Source organism: Pongo pygmaeus, chromosome 15, assembly GCF_028885625.2.
Source record: "Pongo pygmaeus isolate AG05252 chromosome 15, NHGRI_mPonPyg2-v2.0_pri, whole genome shotgun sequence".
Classification (NCBI taxonomy): domain Eukaryota; kingdom Metazoa; phylum Chordata; class Mammalia; order Primates; family Hominidae; genus Pongo; species Pongo pygmaeus.
In genome coordinates, this window is record NC_072388.2 from 58040115 (window position 1) to 58052637 (window position 12523).

Sequence of the window (12523 nt, forward strand, 5' to 3'; positions counted from 1 at the left end):
TGTCAAGGTGAATTGCATCCAGCAGGAAATCTTGTCCATGAATATTCTCTTATAGATATCTATCAACCTCCTAAGGAAATGGGAAGAGTTGGATTAGAGAAATAATAAAATTAATGTTCAGATCCCCCCTCTCCTCCTGCCAGAGAACAGTTGCATTCATCTCCTTCTGGCCTATGTTTCTACGGAGCGACAGACTCTTAATGCCTCACAAAGGAGGAGGAGAGAGAGTTTTGGTTCAGAGATGGGAGTTTCACATGGCCCCTGCAGCACACATCTGCATGCAGGGACCAGTATTGCACAGGGGAAACTGGAGATACATTGCCCAAATTAAGAACTCTGAGGATCACGTTAGTACGTTTACAAGAAACTTTCACATACTTTAGCTTGTTTGGTCTTCTCAGCACTGAGGCATGTGAAATAAAAATGAAGCCTTCTTCCCCTTATTGTGATGACAATATCTACGTGTGCTGTTAATCTATTTGCATTATTAAAACATTTCCGAACTGTAAAGACTTCTCTCTGTGTACCAATCTTCAGTTTCAAGAATGGTCTCTCTTCTGTAACTGTTAAATATTAAGCTTACAACAGACAGGCTCTTGTGGGACCTCAGTCATGGGACTTGATTTTGTTTTAGTTTTGGAAATTTGCCCTACTTTGGGGGAATGGAGAGATCTGGCACCTTCTGCTTCATTTTATATGTTCAAATACCATTGAATATCACTGTGAGTTTTGGCTTGTTAAATACATTGGTAAGAGTGGGGTTTTGCTAATTTTAATACTCCCTTTTAAGAGGAAAGAAGGGTTTACCGTTTATACTACCACTATAGCTATTTTATTAACATGTTAAAGTATAACCAAGGCCTGTTTCTAAAAACTCATCAGATTTCCTAAACGTTGTGAAACTATGGGAGTGTAATCCAGTCTAACTTCAAAGCCTCTGCTATAGCCTTAGTCTCCATCATCTGGCTTGTTCAATCTCCAGATGAAATTCACACAACTGCCTGAGTTGAGATATCAGTTACTGCCAGCTTTTAAGGCACTGTAAGCAATAGTTACTTTGCCCCCTTGTTGTGACTACTTAAAAAATAGTTTTGAAATTACATTTCTTTTATTCCACGTGTGTAGACCTGTCTGGAAAGATTTGCTTACAGAAAGTGTTTTTTTGAGGCACAGTATGGGACTGAGATTAAATGCCCCACCTTGAAACCACTCTCCTGAGGGTTGGGATTCTGACATCAGGATATAGAGCTCTACTAAAAGAGATGTTAAAACCTAGTAGGTAGTCACTGCTTCATTATGAGACAGTAGCTGTGTGTACATGGCATAACATCTTCTCCACTAGGATGGGATATCGATTGTCCTCAGGTGGTCTTTGAATGTGAAGCTAAAGAACCAAAATTTTCCTTTTCAGGTCTGTTTGATCACACAAGTGACTCACAGCCACATAGATGTGCAAACACGCATAGAAATCCCTGACCACAGTGCCATCTTCTGCTGGACTCAGTGTTCAGGTGGAGCAGAGGCCACAGCCAACTGATAACTGATTTGTTTTTTTTTTTTTTTTTGAGATTTGGCTTCAGGTTGGCACAGATCTCCCATCCACAGAAGCCCTGGGGGGCTTAGGGGCTGGCTCCAGGTCACCCTGCTCTATAAGAGGCAAGGCTGGCTGGGACAGTTTAGGAATCGGTGCCTGAATTCTTTGGGTTTCAGTTCTTTTCCACTCAGAGGCACTACCTTTTCTATCAAAACTCCTGAGCTGTCACAGCATGAGGGCTGCGCCTGGAACTAATGTGAGTTCATTTTACTTACTACCTTCCATTCAATGTCAGGCTTTATTCTTCTACCTCTTCATCTGAAGCAGTACTTAATTTTTGCCACATCAAATGAAACCCTTCTTCAAGTTTTTACTGTCTGATGGAGTCTGAATACAGTAACTGAAAAAGTTTGGTTAATAACTGGCTGAATCCTGTGGTCACCTAAGGCGAATTTCCTTCTCTCATGGATTCCATCCAGGTGTGTAGTCTAGCAGTACTGTCCAGTGTGACATAGCCCCTGAAGGAAAACAACTTTACACCACTTAAATTCTTCTTGATCCACGCTTCAGAAAATGTCCCCTTGTTATACCTAACTCACACTTCAGCATTCTCTGTGGAAATTGAGCTGGGAAGACCACCCTAGTCAAGTAGGCAGTCTGATCATTTAAAGCCAACATTTAAAAATAAATACGTCCTACCTTCGTGTCTCCTAAAGGCTTGAGTGGGTCATTGTCTGGGTGCTCTGGAAGTTGGATGTGTTTTTAGGTGCTGTGTGTGTATGTTGGGTGGTATGTCACTTTTTTTTCCTCCATTTTTAGGACCAGGAAGAAAACAAGGGCGCTACAAGTTGGCCTGAATTCTACATTGATCAGCTCAATTCCATGGCTGCTGTAAGTAGACTTTTATGTTCTTTGACACAGTGTTTAAAATGCAAGTGTAGTACAAAGTACACAGTTGCACAATAAATTCGATTGAGTATGACCTACCAAATGTCAGTACCTTTCCAAACTCCATCCTAAACATTCAATGCTGGGGAAAGGAAAGAGGGTAGAAGGGATACTTGGCAAAGTGATTTTTCCAGTATGTTTTAAATAAAATCAGCACACACTAAAATATAATTGAGTTTAATGTTGTAAGTGAAAATGTAGTTTGAAATCTGGCTTGTGTTCAACTTTAACTTGCAATTCCTCTTACCAGTCACTCGGAGCTTGGTTATGGCAGCACTATTTTAAAAGTTAATACCATTTTAAAATAATATGATTAAGCGATTTCTTTACTATATCCCTCCCATTCTCTTTCTTACTGAGAACTTGGTTATTTCCTGGCATCATGATTTTGCAGGGGACCAAGTACTCTTTACTCATATAATAGATCAGGAATTCATGAAGTAAGTGGTTTAATGAAAAGGCATCATAATAATAGTGCTGAGATGTCCTTGGAAAATCTTGAGTACATGGATTGTTGGTTCAGTAATTGCTTAATATGTATTCTCAATGCCTAAAATATGAATTCTAATCACATGGATGTCTGTGATGTCAGCATTGCCAGCAGCTTGAGGGACACCTATTCATCACAGCTAAAATTCACAGCAGAAAATAAGTCATCAACCTTTGAGCCTTAGTAGTTTAAATCCCATCCCTGTTGATAAGAATTAGAGGTTGCCCATAGTAGAATGCAGTCTTTGTCTCAGTGGGCACACTCATGGTTTTAAGAGTCAATCTGTTATATTCATGTTTATAACATGCAAGTAGATGATAACTTCTAGAATACTTTCTTCTACCTCCTTCCTGCCTTCTCTCTTTATGGAGAATAAATTTCTTATCACTCAAAACAAGCATTTTAAATGGTCTCATAACATTTTCCTGCTGCTGGAATAGTTAAAAACTGATTAGAATATGTGAGTCGTTCACACGTTTCCTAAACTTTTAGAGGTCTTGACTTTTAGTAACTTCCTCTTTTTTAGCTTTTTTCTTATAAGATGCTTCTTCTGTTGTCATACAATGAATAATAAACAGCCTATATATAAATTATAGAAGAAACTACACTACAAGTTTTTCCCCAAGGGTTTCTAGTCTAAAAGCATAGCAGAAATGGACAGAAAATAACCACCAAATCCTTCTTATTCAAGGCATCTCACACAATGCCAAAGATGAGAAAAGGGTGATCTCAGCATTTGTATGAATATGCTAACAGAATGTGAGATTTGTGATGACCACCAGGGATTTTATGCACATCTGCCTAAGCAATAATAATTTGGAGCCATTTATATTTCCTGCATATAAAGGCTATTTTCTGAATTCTTGCTCCTGGCTGGTAGGAAAAAAAGAATTGTTTCTCTTTCTAATTAAATCTGCATTGTTTGTTATCTAACGAGAAGTTGCTTATTTGTTAATGAATTCCCTTCTATAAATGGGGAAATACTAAGTACTGTATGGATTTTTCCTTTCTTCAAGTATAGGACAGTTAGATTAATTTGTCCTTTAGTGACTTAATCTACCTGCCTTGTCTGAAGTAGACCCGGCTCATTTGTGTGCTACGGGGTCCGTGATGTGCCAACATGTGGCCCTTCTTTAAGGACCTCCTCTTTCCTCCATCCAGCTCCTTGGACAATTCTTTGCCACATTCTTGAGTGATCTACATTTTAACTGCTGTGTGTTTGGTTCCCAATCCAAAATCCTTCCAGAGAGCACCACAAGTCTATTAAATTGTCAGTGACTTTGCTATACTTTTTGTGTCAAACACCTAAGAAAGCTTTGTAATGTTCCTTTTAGGACTGAGCCAACATCTTTCCAGGGTCAAAGGTAAAAGGCATTAATAGTCCATGAATTAGTGAGGCCTCAAAATTCCTGCATACTTCAGGGAATAAGGAGATCTGATGAGACCAGAAACCCTATGCTGGGTTTTCTGTTTTTCTCAACATTCTGATTGCCACCACCGCCTTGCATAGTTCTGGCTAATCACTGTGATGTCTGTACTGGAGAATTCTTGATAACACGTAGCAGAAATCCTGAGATATTGTACCTGGAGCAGTGGAAAGGCACACAAGTTCTCCAAATCCTTTCATGGCCCAGCAGCTAGACTCTTTGGTTCTCTGCTTAGGGCATTTTTGAAGGAGTGTTTGTCCACATTGTCATTACCCATTGTCTGCAGAATCAGCAGCAACTACTACATGACAAGCAGGGTAACAGGACCTTCATAAGTTGTTTGCGGTCCCACCAGCATCCTATGCTGTAAATGCTATTTATAGATAAGGAGTCTGAGACTCCAGAAAGGTTACCTTGCCCAAGGTTATCTAATTAGGAGGTGGTCATCTAATTGGGAATTTAAACGTATCTGTCTAAGCCCAAAGACTCCTTTCCAATTTGCCTCTCACTAATTCAGTTTTTGAAACCCTGTGGCATGTGAAAGAGCCCTGGTTAGCCCACCTTCTCCCCACCCCCAGGCCTAGCAAGGCTGACTTTTCTGAGATGGGATAGGCATCTGTTTTCTCTAATGTCTTAAGAGTCTGATAAACAGTCCAGGTGGAGAACTGCAGCACTTACTAGTCTGTGAAGCCAGCCTTTTGTGAAACAAGTTCAATTACTTTATGTAAGCCTCATTATAAGAATGCTTTGTTCTTTAAAGGACCCCTGAGTGATCTGTTGGCTTTTAAAGAGTGAAAAATAGTATAATAAAGCGTGTGGCCTAACATCTAGAAGGACCTGGGCTTTCTTTATATGTGGCTTCTCCATGCTTTCTCAAGGAGGAAGACTGTGAGGTGAAGTTCAGTATGCTTAGTGGGCTGGCCTATTGATTTCCCACCAAAGAAATGATTCAAACGGGAGTTCCAGACTCCCAGCCGGAATGACTTCTGGGCCACATTTGTGCCTCTCTGTCAGACCCGTGTGTTCCAATGTACACCTTAGCAGCTTTGACAGAAAGACCCTCTGCGAGGATGCGCTTTGTCCTTTGCCTGCTTCTCATGTGAGGAGGTATTTAGTAAGTGCATAGAGCATTCAAAGAAGCCTCCACAAGGCCTGTGCATACTAGATATTTGGCATAGTAGTCATCTTCAGAAATCTAGGCATCTCCCTTATCTACTGAAAGTTGCAAATTAAACCTTCTTCTAAATGTGAGGCTTGAAAGCTTTAAACTTTGTAGAAATTATTTTATTTTGAAAAGTCACATTTAGAACATCAAGTTCAGCTACATATCCTCAGTTATCTCGGCACGATAAATATAATCTCAGAACCAAATCTGAAAAATCACACATAGAAAATGTTGTAGTCTCTTCTGTTTTGAAAGGTTATGTTCCTTACACAGTATTGGGAAAGGAATTTCCAATTTAATTTTCTTTGACATTTCATAAATCTCCCAACTCTAGTATGAAGAAACTTAATATAGACTGCTGCTATTCAAATGTGCCACCCTCTCCAAGATTTTTAAAAGGATAAATACCTGCAGTTTTATTTGTACTAGTGACCCACAGTAAAATGTGTAGTCATTAATTTGGAGATAGTTTTGTGTCATTAAGCTTAGGAACAAGGAATGATCTTCATAAAAGGCTGGACTCTGAGCTACAGATTCAAAGTGATTGCATAAGAGTCCAAACGAGTTCAGCTATGTCATTGGAGATTAAACGTTCTTGGCTGGATTTGTGTGAATTTTCCAGGGGATGGGTCTCAGGGAGCTTTGGGAGAATTCATTGGCTGTCTCTGCACCCAGCTTCCTTCCTCACCAGCCCCTGGTGACAGCTGTCTGTGAGCATCACCAGCAAGAGGACAACTTTGCAGAAACAATAACAAGATTTTAAAAACCAAAAAAACTACTGGGTTTTATTTCAGTTGCCATAAATGATACTGATGTATTATATTTATTTTGCTTTGATATTTACCCTTCTCATTATGAAATCATATTTAGGTTTTAGTTAACATTTAGTTACTTAATGCTGATGCTATTGATTGTCACCCTTGATGATTTATGGTCCTGAAAGAAAGGCTGAGACTGGGTCATTGAGACCCATGGATATGAGTCAAGCTTCTTTTTCAATACAGTCACCCCAATCTGTTTCGCAGCCAAGCATTTCTATCAGAATTTGTAATAGGTAAAAAGATTAAACTAGACAAGCATGTGTTCAGAATAGGATGAAGAAAAGGGACCAGGAGCTCCGTGGATGGAGGATCCTGGAGTCATAAGACTTGGGGTACTTCAGTGCAACCAGGTGATCACAGAGTGAAAGGGAATGGAAAGGACTAGACACCTTACTGGCATTCACAATTTTATAATAACAACCACAGTCTTACATAGAACCTTGCTTCTTGCCTAGAAATTTGTCAGGAATGCAACATCTCAGACCTCACCCCAGACATACCAAACCAGGCTCCATAGTTTAACACTATCCTCAGGTGATTTTCATATCCACATTAAAGTTTGAGAAGCACTGCTCTAGCAGATCTCTGGGTAGAAACACACACACACACACACACGGACACACAGACACACACACACTCACTCCATATCCTGATTTCTAAATGATGTTGAATAATTTCTAGAAGTTACGCATTTACTCTGAAGGAATTGTCTATCCTAGTAATAGCTCCAAATTAATTGCTCCTCTTGAAAAATAATTAGATGTAACAAAATCCCTTTGGTCTTGATTACACTTTTTGGCTGAGGAATAGGAATGGTAGCATGGGAGGACTGCTGCCCACCTCCTGTTTTTGATAATGTGATGGTATTATTATCTTTAATTGCCAGAATGTTGTATTCAACTACAGGTTCAGTCTTATTTCTATCAAATACAAATAGTAGTATCTACATCAAAGTGTAATTATAGAATAGTTATACAAGCATTTGGGCAACGTCATCTCTACTAAGATTTCTAAACTTTTCCCTAAAGCTGTATTTAAAATTGGAAGACTTAACTTACTTAATCATAGATTTGTTGTTTATATTTAAAGTGATAGTAGCAAATAATCTGTAGGTTTGTTTGTACTGTAATTAAAAAATAGAATTTGAAGAAGTAACTTCTGTTTTCTTTGCATAGAGAAAATCTCTGCTGGCTTTAGAGAAGGAAGAAGAAGAAGAAAGAAGTAAAACTATAGAGAGTTTAAAGACAGCACTGAGGACAAAACCAATGAGGTAATTTTCCCCTGGATGGCATGTTTTCTTTTTCTCTCCTTCTTCCTTCCTTTTTTTGCAATAGTCAAACCTTCTAGGAAGTCTTAAGTTAAAACCCTAAAATTAAACCATAACATACTTTAATCATTAACATTTAATAAAGTTATTTTCTTCTGTGAAAAGGTATGTAGGTAGCCACTAGGATGGCTAAAAAAAAAAAAAAAGAGAGAGAGACTTTAACAATGGTAAGTTAGTAGGCAAGAATGTAGAAAAATTGGAACCCTCATTCATTGCTGCTAGGAATGTAAAATTGTGAAGCCACTTTGGAAGAGGGTTTTAACAGTTTCTCAGAATGTTAAATATAGTGTTGCCATATGACTCAATAATTCTGCTCCTCGGAATGTAGCCAAGGGAAATGAAGACATGTCTCCCAAAAACATGTATGCAAATGTTCATATCGGCATTATTCATGATAGCCAAGAAGTGGAAATAACCCGTATATTGATCAGCTGATGGATGGATAAATGAAATGTTATATATCCACATAATGGAATATAATTTAGCTACAAAAAAAGGAATGAAGTACTGATACATGCTACAACATGAAATGACCTTGAAATATGCTAAGTGGGAGAAGCCAGTAACAAAGGAGACCACATACTGTATGATTCTATTTATAAGAAATTTCCAGAATAGGCCAATCCATAGAAACAGAAAGCAGATTAGTGGTTGCCAGGAGCTGAGGAAGTGGGGAAAATGTTCTCTTTGGGTGATTAAACTGTTCTAAAATTAGCTAGTGTTGTTGGTCACACAGCTCTGTCAATATACTAAAAACTACTGAATTATACACTTTAAAAGGGTGAATTTTATGGCATATGAATTATTTCTCGATACAACTATTACTTTTTTTTAAAGATGGGTAGACTTTCTGGCAATAGTGATTCATTTCCTCTCTGATAATCAGCTTCTATGTTGTGCCTCCTGCACTTTCATTCCTTTAATGCCTCTAGGATTTGCTGAGGTGTTGAGGTTCTTATAAGTACATTACATGAGCACAGGTGCTATGAATGAAGCCAACTGGTTTAACGAGCTCGGCTATATCTGGGTCATGTGGTTGGGTGAAAAGGCTAGAAAATAAAGATTCCCTTTCTTTATTTGACTATAAAATGCAAACTAAGAAAAGTCTGATTCATGAAAAATACTCTGTAGTTATATGACAGAGATCTAGACTATCCTAACTGTATCAGCATTTCTCTCAATATGTTCTGCAGTCTCAGATGTTAATCGATATCCAAGCCTAAATAAGTTTGGAAAATTTATCACATAAACAGGTCATGTTACTTCTGAACTTTTCGGTGGCTTTAATATGTACATGTGCATTGTGAGTTAGTCTCATTGATTAAGTGTAAGAAATATTAATAATGTTAATATGCAACAATAAAGTATTGCTTTATTATTGTATTCAGTGTACATGGAATATTGAAATTCCATGTAGCATGTCATATAAGAGAAGAGTTTTGTTACAAAACCTTAGGGATGTAGATTATCATTTGTTCAACAAGCAAATATCCTGGAATTTAAGGAAGCTTTTGACTTTCATTGATAGGGTGTTTGGGTCAGTGATCAGCACTTAAAAGTGCGTCAGCAATCAACATATAAAAGCGCATGGGCCAGACATGGTCACTCACTATCCAAGCTACTTGGGAGGCTGAGACAGGAGGTTTGCTTGAGGCCACGAGTTCAAGACCAGTTTGGGCAACATAGCAAGTCTCCATCTCTTAAAAAAAAAAAAAGTTAGAAAAAATTGACTGGGAATGGTGGCATGCACCTGTAGTCCCGGCTACTTGGGAGGCTGGGGTGGAAGGATCACTTGAGCCCAAGAGTTCAAGGCTGCAGTGAGCTATGACAGAGCAAGACTCTGTCTCTCTTTAAAAAAAAAAAAAAAAAAAAAAAAAGGATTTGGGGAGGGGGCATGGGAACTGTATGCTAAATAACACAGGAGCAGCAGATGGTTTTAATGTAAGACAAGATATATATTCCGAGTATTCTCTTTCTTCTAATTTTTTATGAATATATGATCTGTTGTTTGGTTCTTTGTACCCATTGAGATATGTTTATCACAAATGGAGGGTTTTTTTTTTTTCACACTTTTGGTTAGACCTGACCATTGGGTCTGTGCCAAGGAAGAGGCAAAGAATTAAAAAGACTTCATCAATGTAAGCCTTTTGGCACTTCAGGAACTAAATCTTTCTTTCCCCTGCCCTCCAGACTTTTCTATTAGGGGCTATTATAAAACTCCAAAGGCACTTAAGTGTGGTGCATTTCTCTTCATGACAGGTTTGTAACCAGATTCATCGACTTGGATGGCCTATCATGTATCCTCAACTTTCTAAAGACCATGGACTACGAGACCTCAGAGTCTCGAATACATACTTCTCTCATTGGCTGTATAAAGGCGTTAATGAACAACTCTCAAGGCCGGGCTCATGTCTTGGCTCATTCTGAGAGTATTAATGTAATTGCTCAGAGTCTGAGCACAGAAAACATTAAAACGAAGGTGGCTGTGCTGGAAATCTTGGGCGCCGTGTGCCTGGTTCCCGGGGGCCACAAGAAGGTTCTGCAGGCCATGCTGCACTACCAGAAGTATGCCAGCGAAAGGACCCGCTTTCAGGTGGGTGTTCCCTCAGCCTTCTTCACTCACCCCTTCTTTAAAGTCTGCTCAAACACGTGCTTTTCCTGTCCCTGAAAGGGGAATGTTACTTGAGATGTCCTCTTGTGGTGATTACTCACAGTGTGACTTTAAACATTCCCTTCTTCTTGGGTTTAAGAACAAGAGAATAGAGTATACTTTCAATAGTTGATGAATCTGGGCCTTTAGATTTGCAGAACTTGAAAATGAGGTCTTGCATCCTATATGTCATACAGCGCACATCTTTTGAACCCACCAAACTGGGTGTTCCCTGAAAATTTTACAGCTTGCCATTCTTGAATTAGGATCAATATGAATAATTTTTCATATTTCACTATATTACTCAGATGTAAAAAGCAAGCAGAGATAACGAAGCAAAGGCTTTTGTATACATGTATGTATGATGTAAGAATTTTGAAATTAGAGTTTTTAGGACTATTCTTAAGGAGAAAAAGGGTGGCTTTCTATGGGTCAGTGTAATCCTGACTAAACATAAGATTTTAAAAGTTCACTTTTTGGTGGCTCACACCTGTAATCCCAGCACTTTGGGAGGCCGAGGCAGGCGGATCACAAGGTCAGGAGATTGAGACCATCCTGGCTAACACGGTGAAACCCCGTCTATACTAAAAATACAAAAAATTAGCCGGGTGTTGTGGTGGGTGCCTGTAGTCCCAGCTACTCGGGGGGCTGAGGCAGGAGAATGGCGTGAACCCGGGAGGTGGAGGTTGCAGTGAGCTGAGATCATGCCACTGCACTCCAGCTTGGGCGACAGAGCAAGACTCTGTCTCAAAAAAAAAAAAAAAAAAAAAATTAATTTTTGAGTATAAAAAAATTAATAAAATGAGCGTAAGGTTAGTAATGTTTCAGTCCTTTGTTTTTATATTTTTGATAGACATTAATTAACGACTTGGATAAAAGCACTGGGCGGTATCGAGATGAAGTGAGTCTCAAGACTGCCATCATGTCCTTCATTAATGCAGTGCTCAGCCAAGGTGCAGGAGTGGTAAGAACCTTCTGCAAATTAAAAATATATTAGTAAATAATAATTTATAAAAAGTGATTATTATGTAGTCTAAAAACCACAAATATGTATTTTATTGCCATTTTACTTTCAGGAGAGTTTGGACTTTAGACTTCATCTTCGCTATGAATTTCTGATGTTAGGAATTCAACCTGTAATAGATAAATTAAGGGAACATGAAAATTCAACATTAGATAGGTAAGTCAGACTGTTATGATGTGAGAAAGTTTCTGTGTTTTCCATCTGTGTAATGCAATACCTCATCAAGTGCTGGCCTGTGGTTACTTGTGCCCTGTCTGTAACATAAAGAGCTTGTATCAGAATGTTAGTTCAGCTAATGATGTTTTTATAGTAAGACTTTGTTGATGAGGGAAGCAGCACATTATGTAGAGAACTTAATGTGGGTTTTAGCATTAGACCTGAATTCATATCCTATCCTAGCCCTGCCTTTTGTTCCTGTGTATCATGGTGAAGTTACTCAATTTTTCTGAATTTTGCTGTTTTTATAACTGCAAAAGATAGTGCTGGTGGTGATGATGATAATGACAGTGATTTTCCAGGAAAGTTGTAAAAATTGACTATAAAACCTATGGAATTACTTAGCCCCTTTGATAGGCATTCTGTGAATGTTAATTTCCACTACCTTTTCATTTCCTCGTTTGCTATCATTTCACTGTGTCTAAGCTATCCCAACTTGCTTTCAGAGCTTTTCTCTACCACGGCTCTCCTCTCGTGTGTATTCATATACTCCAGCATGCTCTTCTCCTTGATATTCTGTGAACATGTCAAAAACACTCTTGCATCAGGGCCTTTGCACTAGCTATTTCCTCAGCTTCGAAAGATCTTTCACAGATGTCCAAATTGTTTGTTCCCTAGTTCCCCGAAGACAGACCTGTTCTAACCACTGTGTGTACATTATTCACCTTATCTGCCATCATTTTCTCTTTCCTTTACCCTGATGTGTTTGTCTTCATAAAATGTATCCTGGGTGTGTAGAATACATAGTAGGAGCTCAATAAATACATGACTGAATAAATGAATGGCATGATCATTTCTTTTGTGATCTTTAATTCAGCTGGAAGTTAAGTGTAGGTATGTGGGCATGTTTTTCCATAAAGGAATCCATAGTGGAATCTGAACTTGATTGTTTTTAGATTTAGTTTTAATTTAATAATTGCC

The 12523-nt window shown here is 38.5% G+C and overlaps 1 protein-coding gene across 4 annotated transcripts in view; it reads left to right on the forward strand.

The window, feature by feature from the left end:
- The window catches only part of DAAM1 (dishevelled associated activator of morphogenesis 1), a 180867-nt gene that overhangs the window by 122368 nt on the left and 45976 nt on the right, over positions 1 to 12523 (forward strand). For all 4 annotated transcript variants that reach the window (XM_054448143.2, XM_054448145.2, XM_054448144.2 and 1 more), the window contains exons 4-8: positions 2354 to 2425; positions 7561 to 7655; positions 9972 to 10305; positions 11216 to 11326; positions 11439 to 11542. In XM_054448143.2, the coding sequence (XP_054304118.1) occupies positions 2354 to 2425; positions 7561 to 7655; positions 9972 to 10305; positions 11216 to 11326; positions 11439 to 11542 (716 nt within the window). The remainder of the gene's footprint in view (positions 1 to 2353; positions 2426 to 7560; positions 7656 to 9971; positions 10306 to 11215; positions 11327 to 11438; positions 11543 to 12523) is intronic.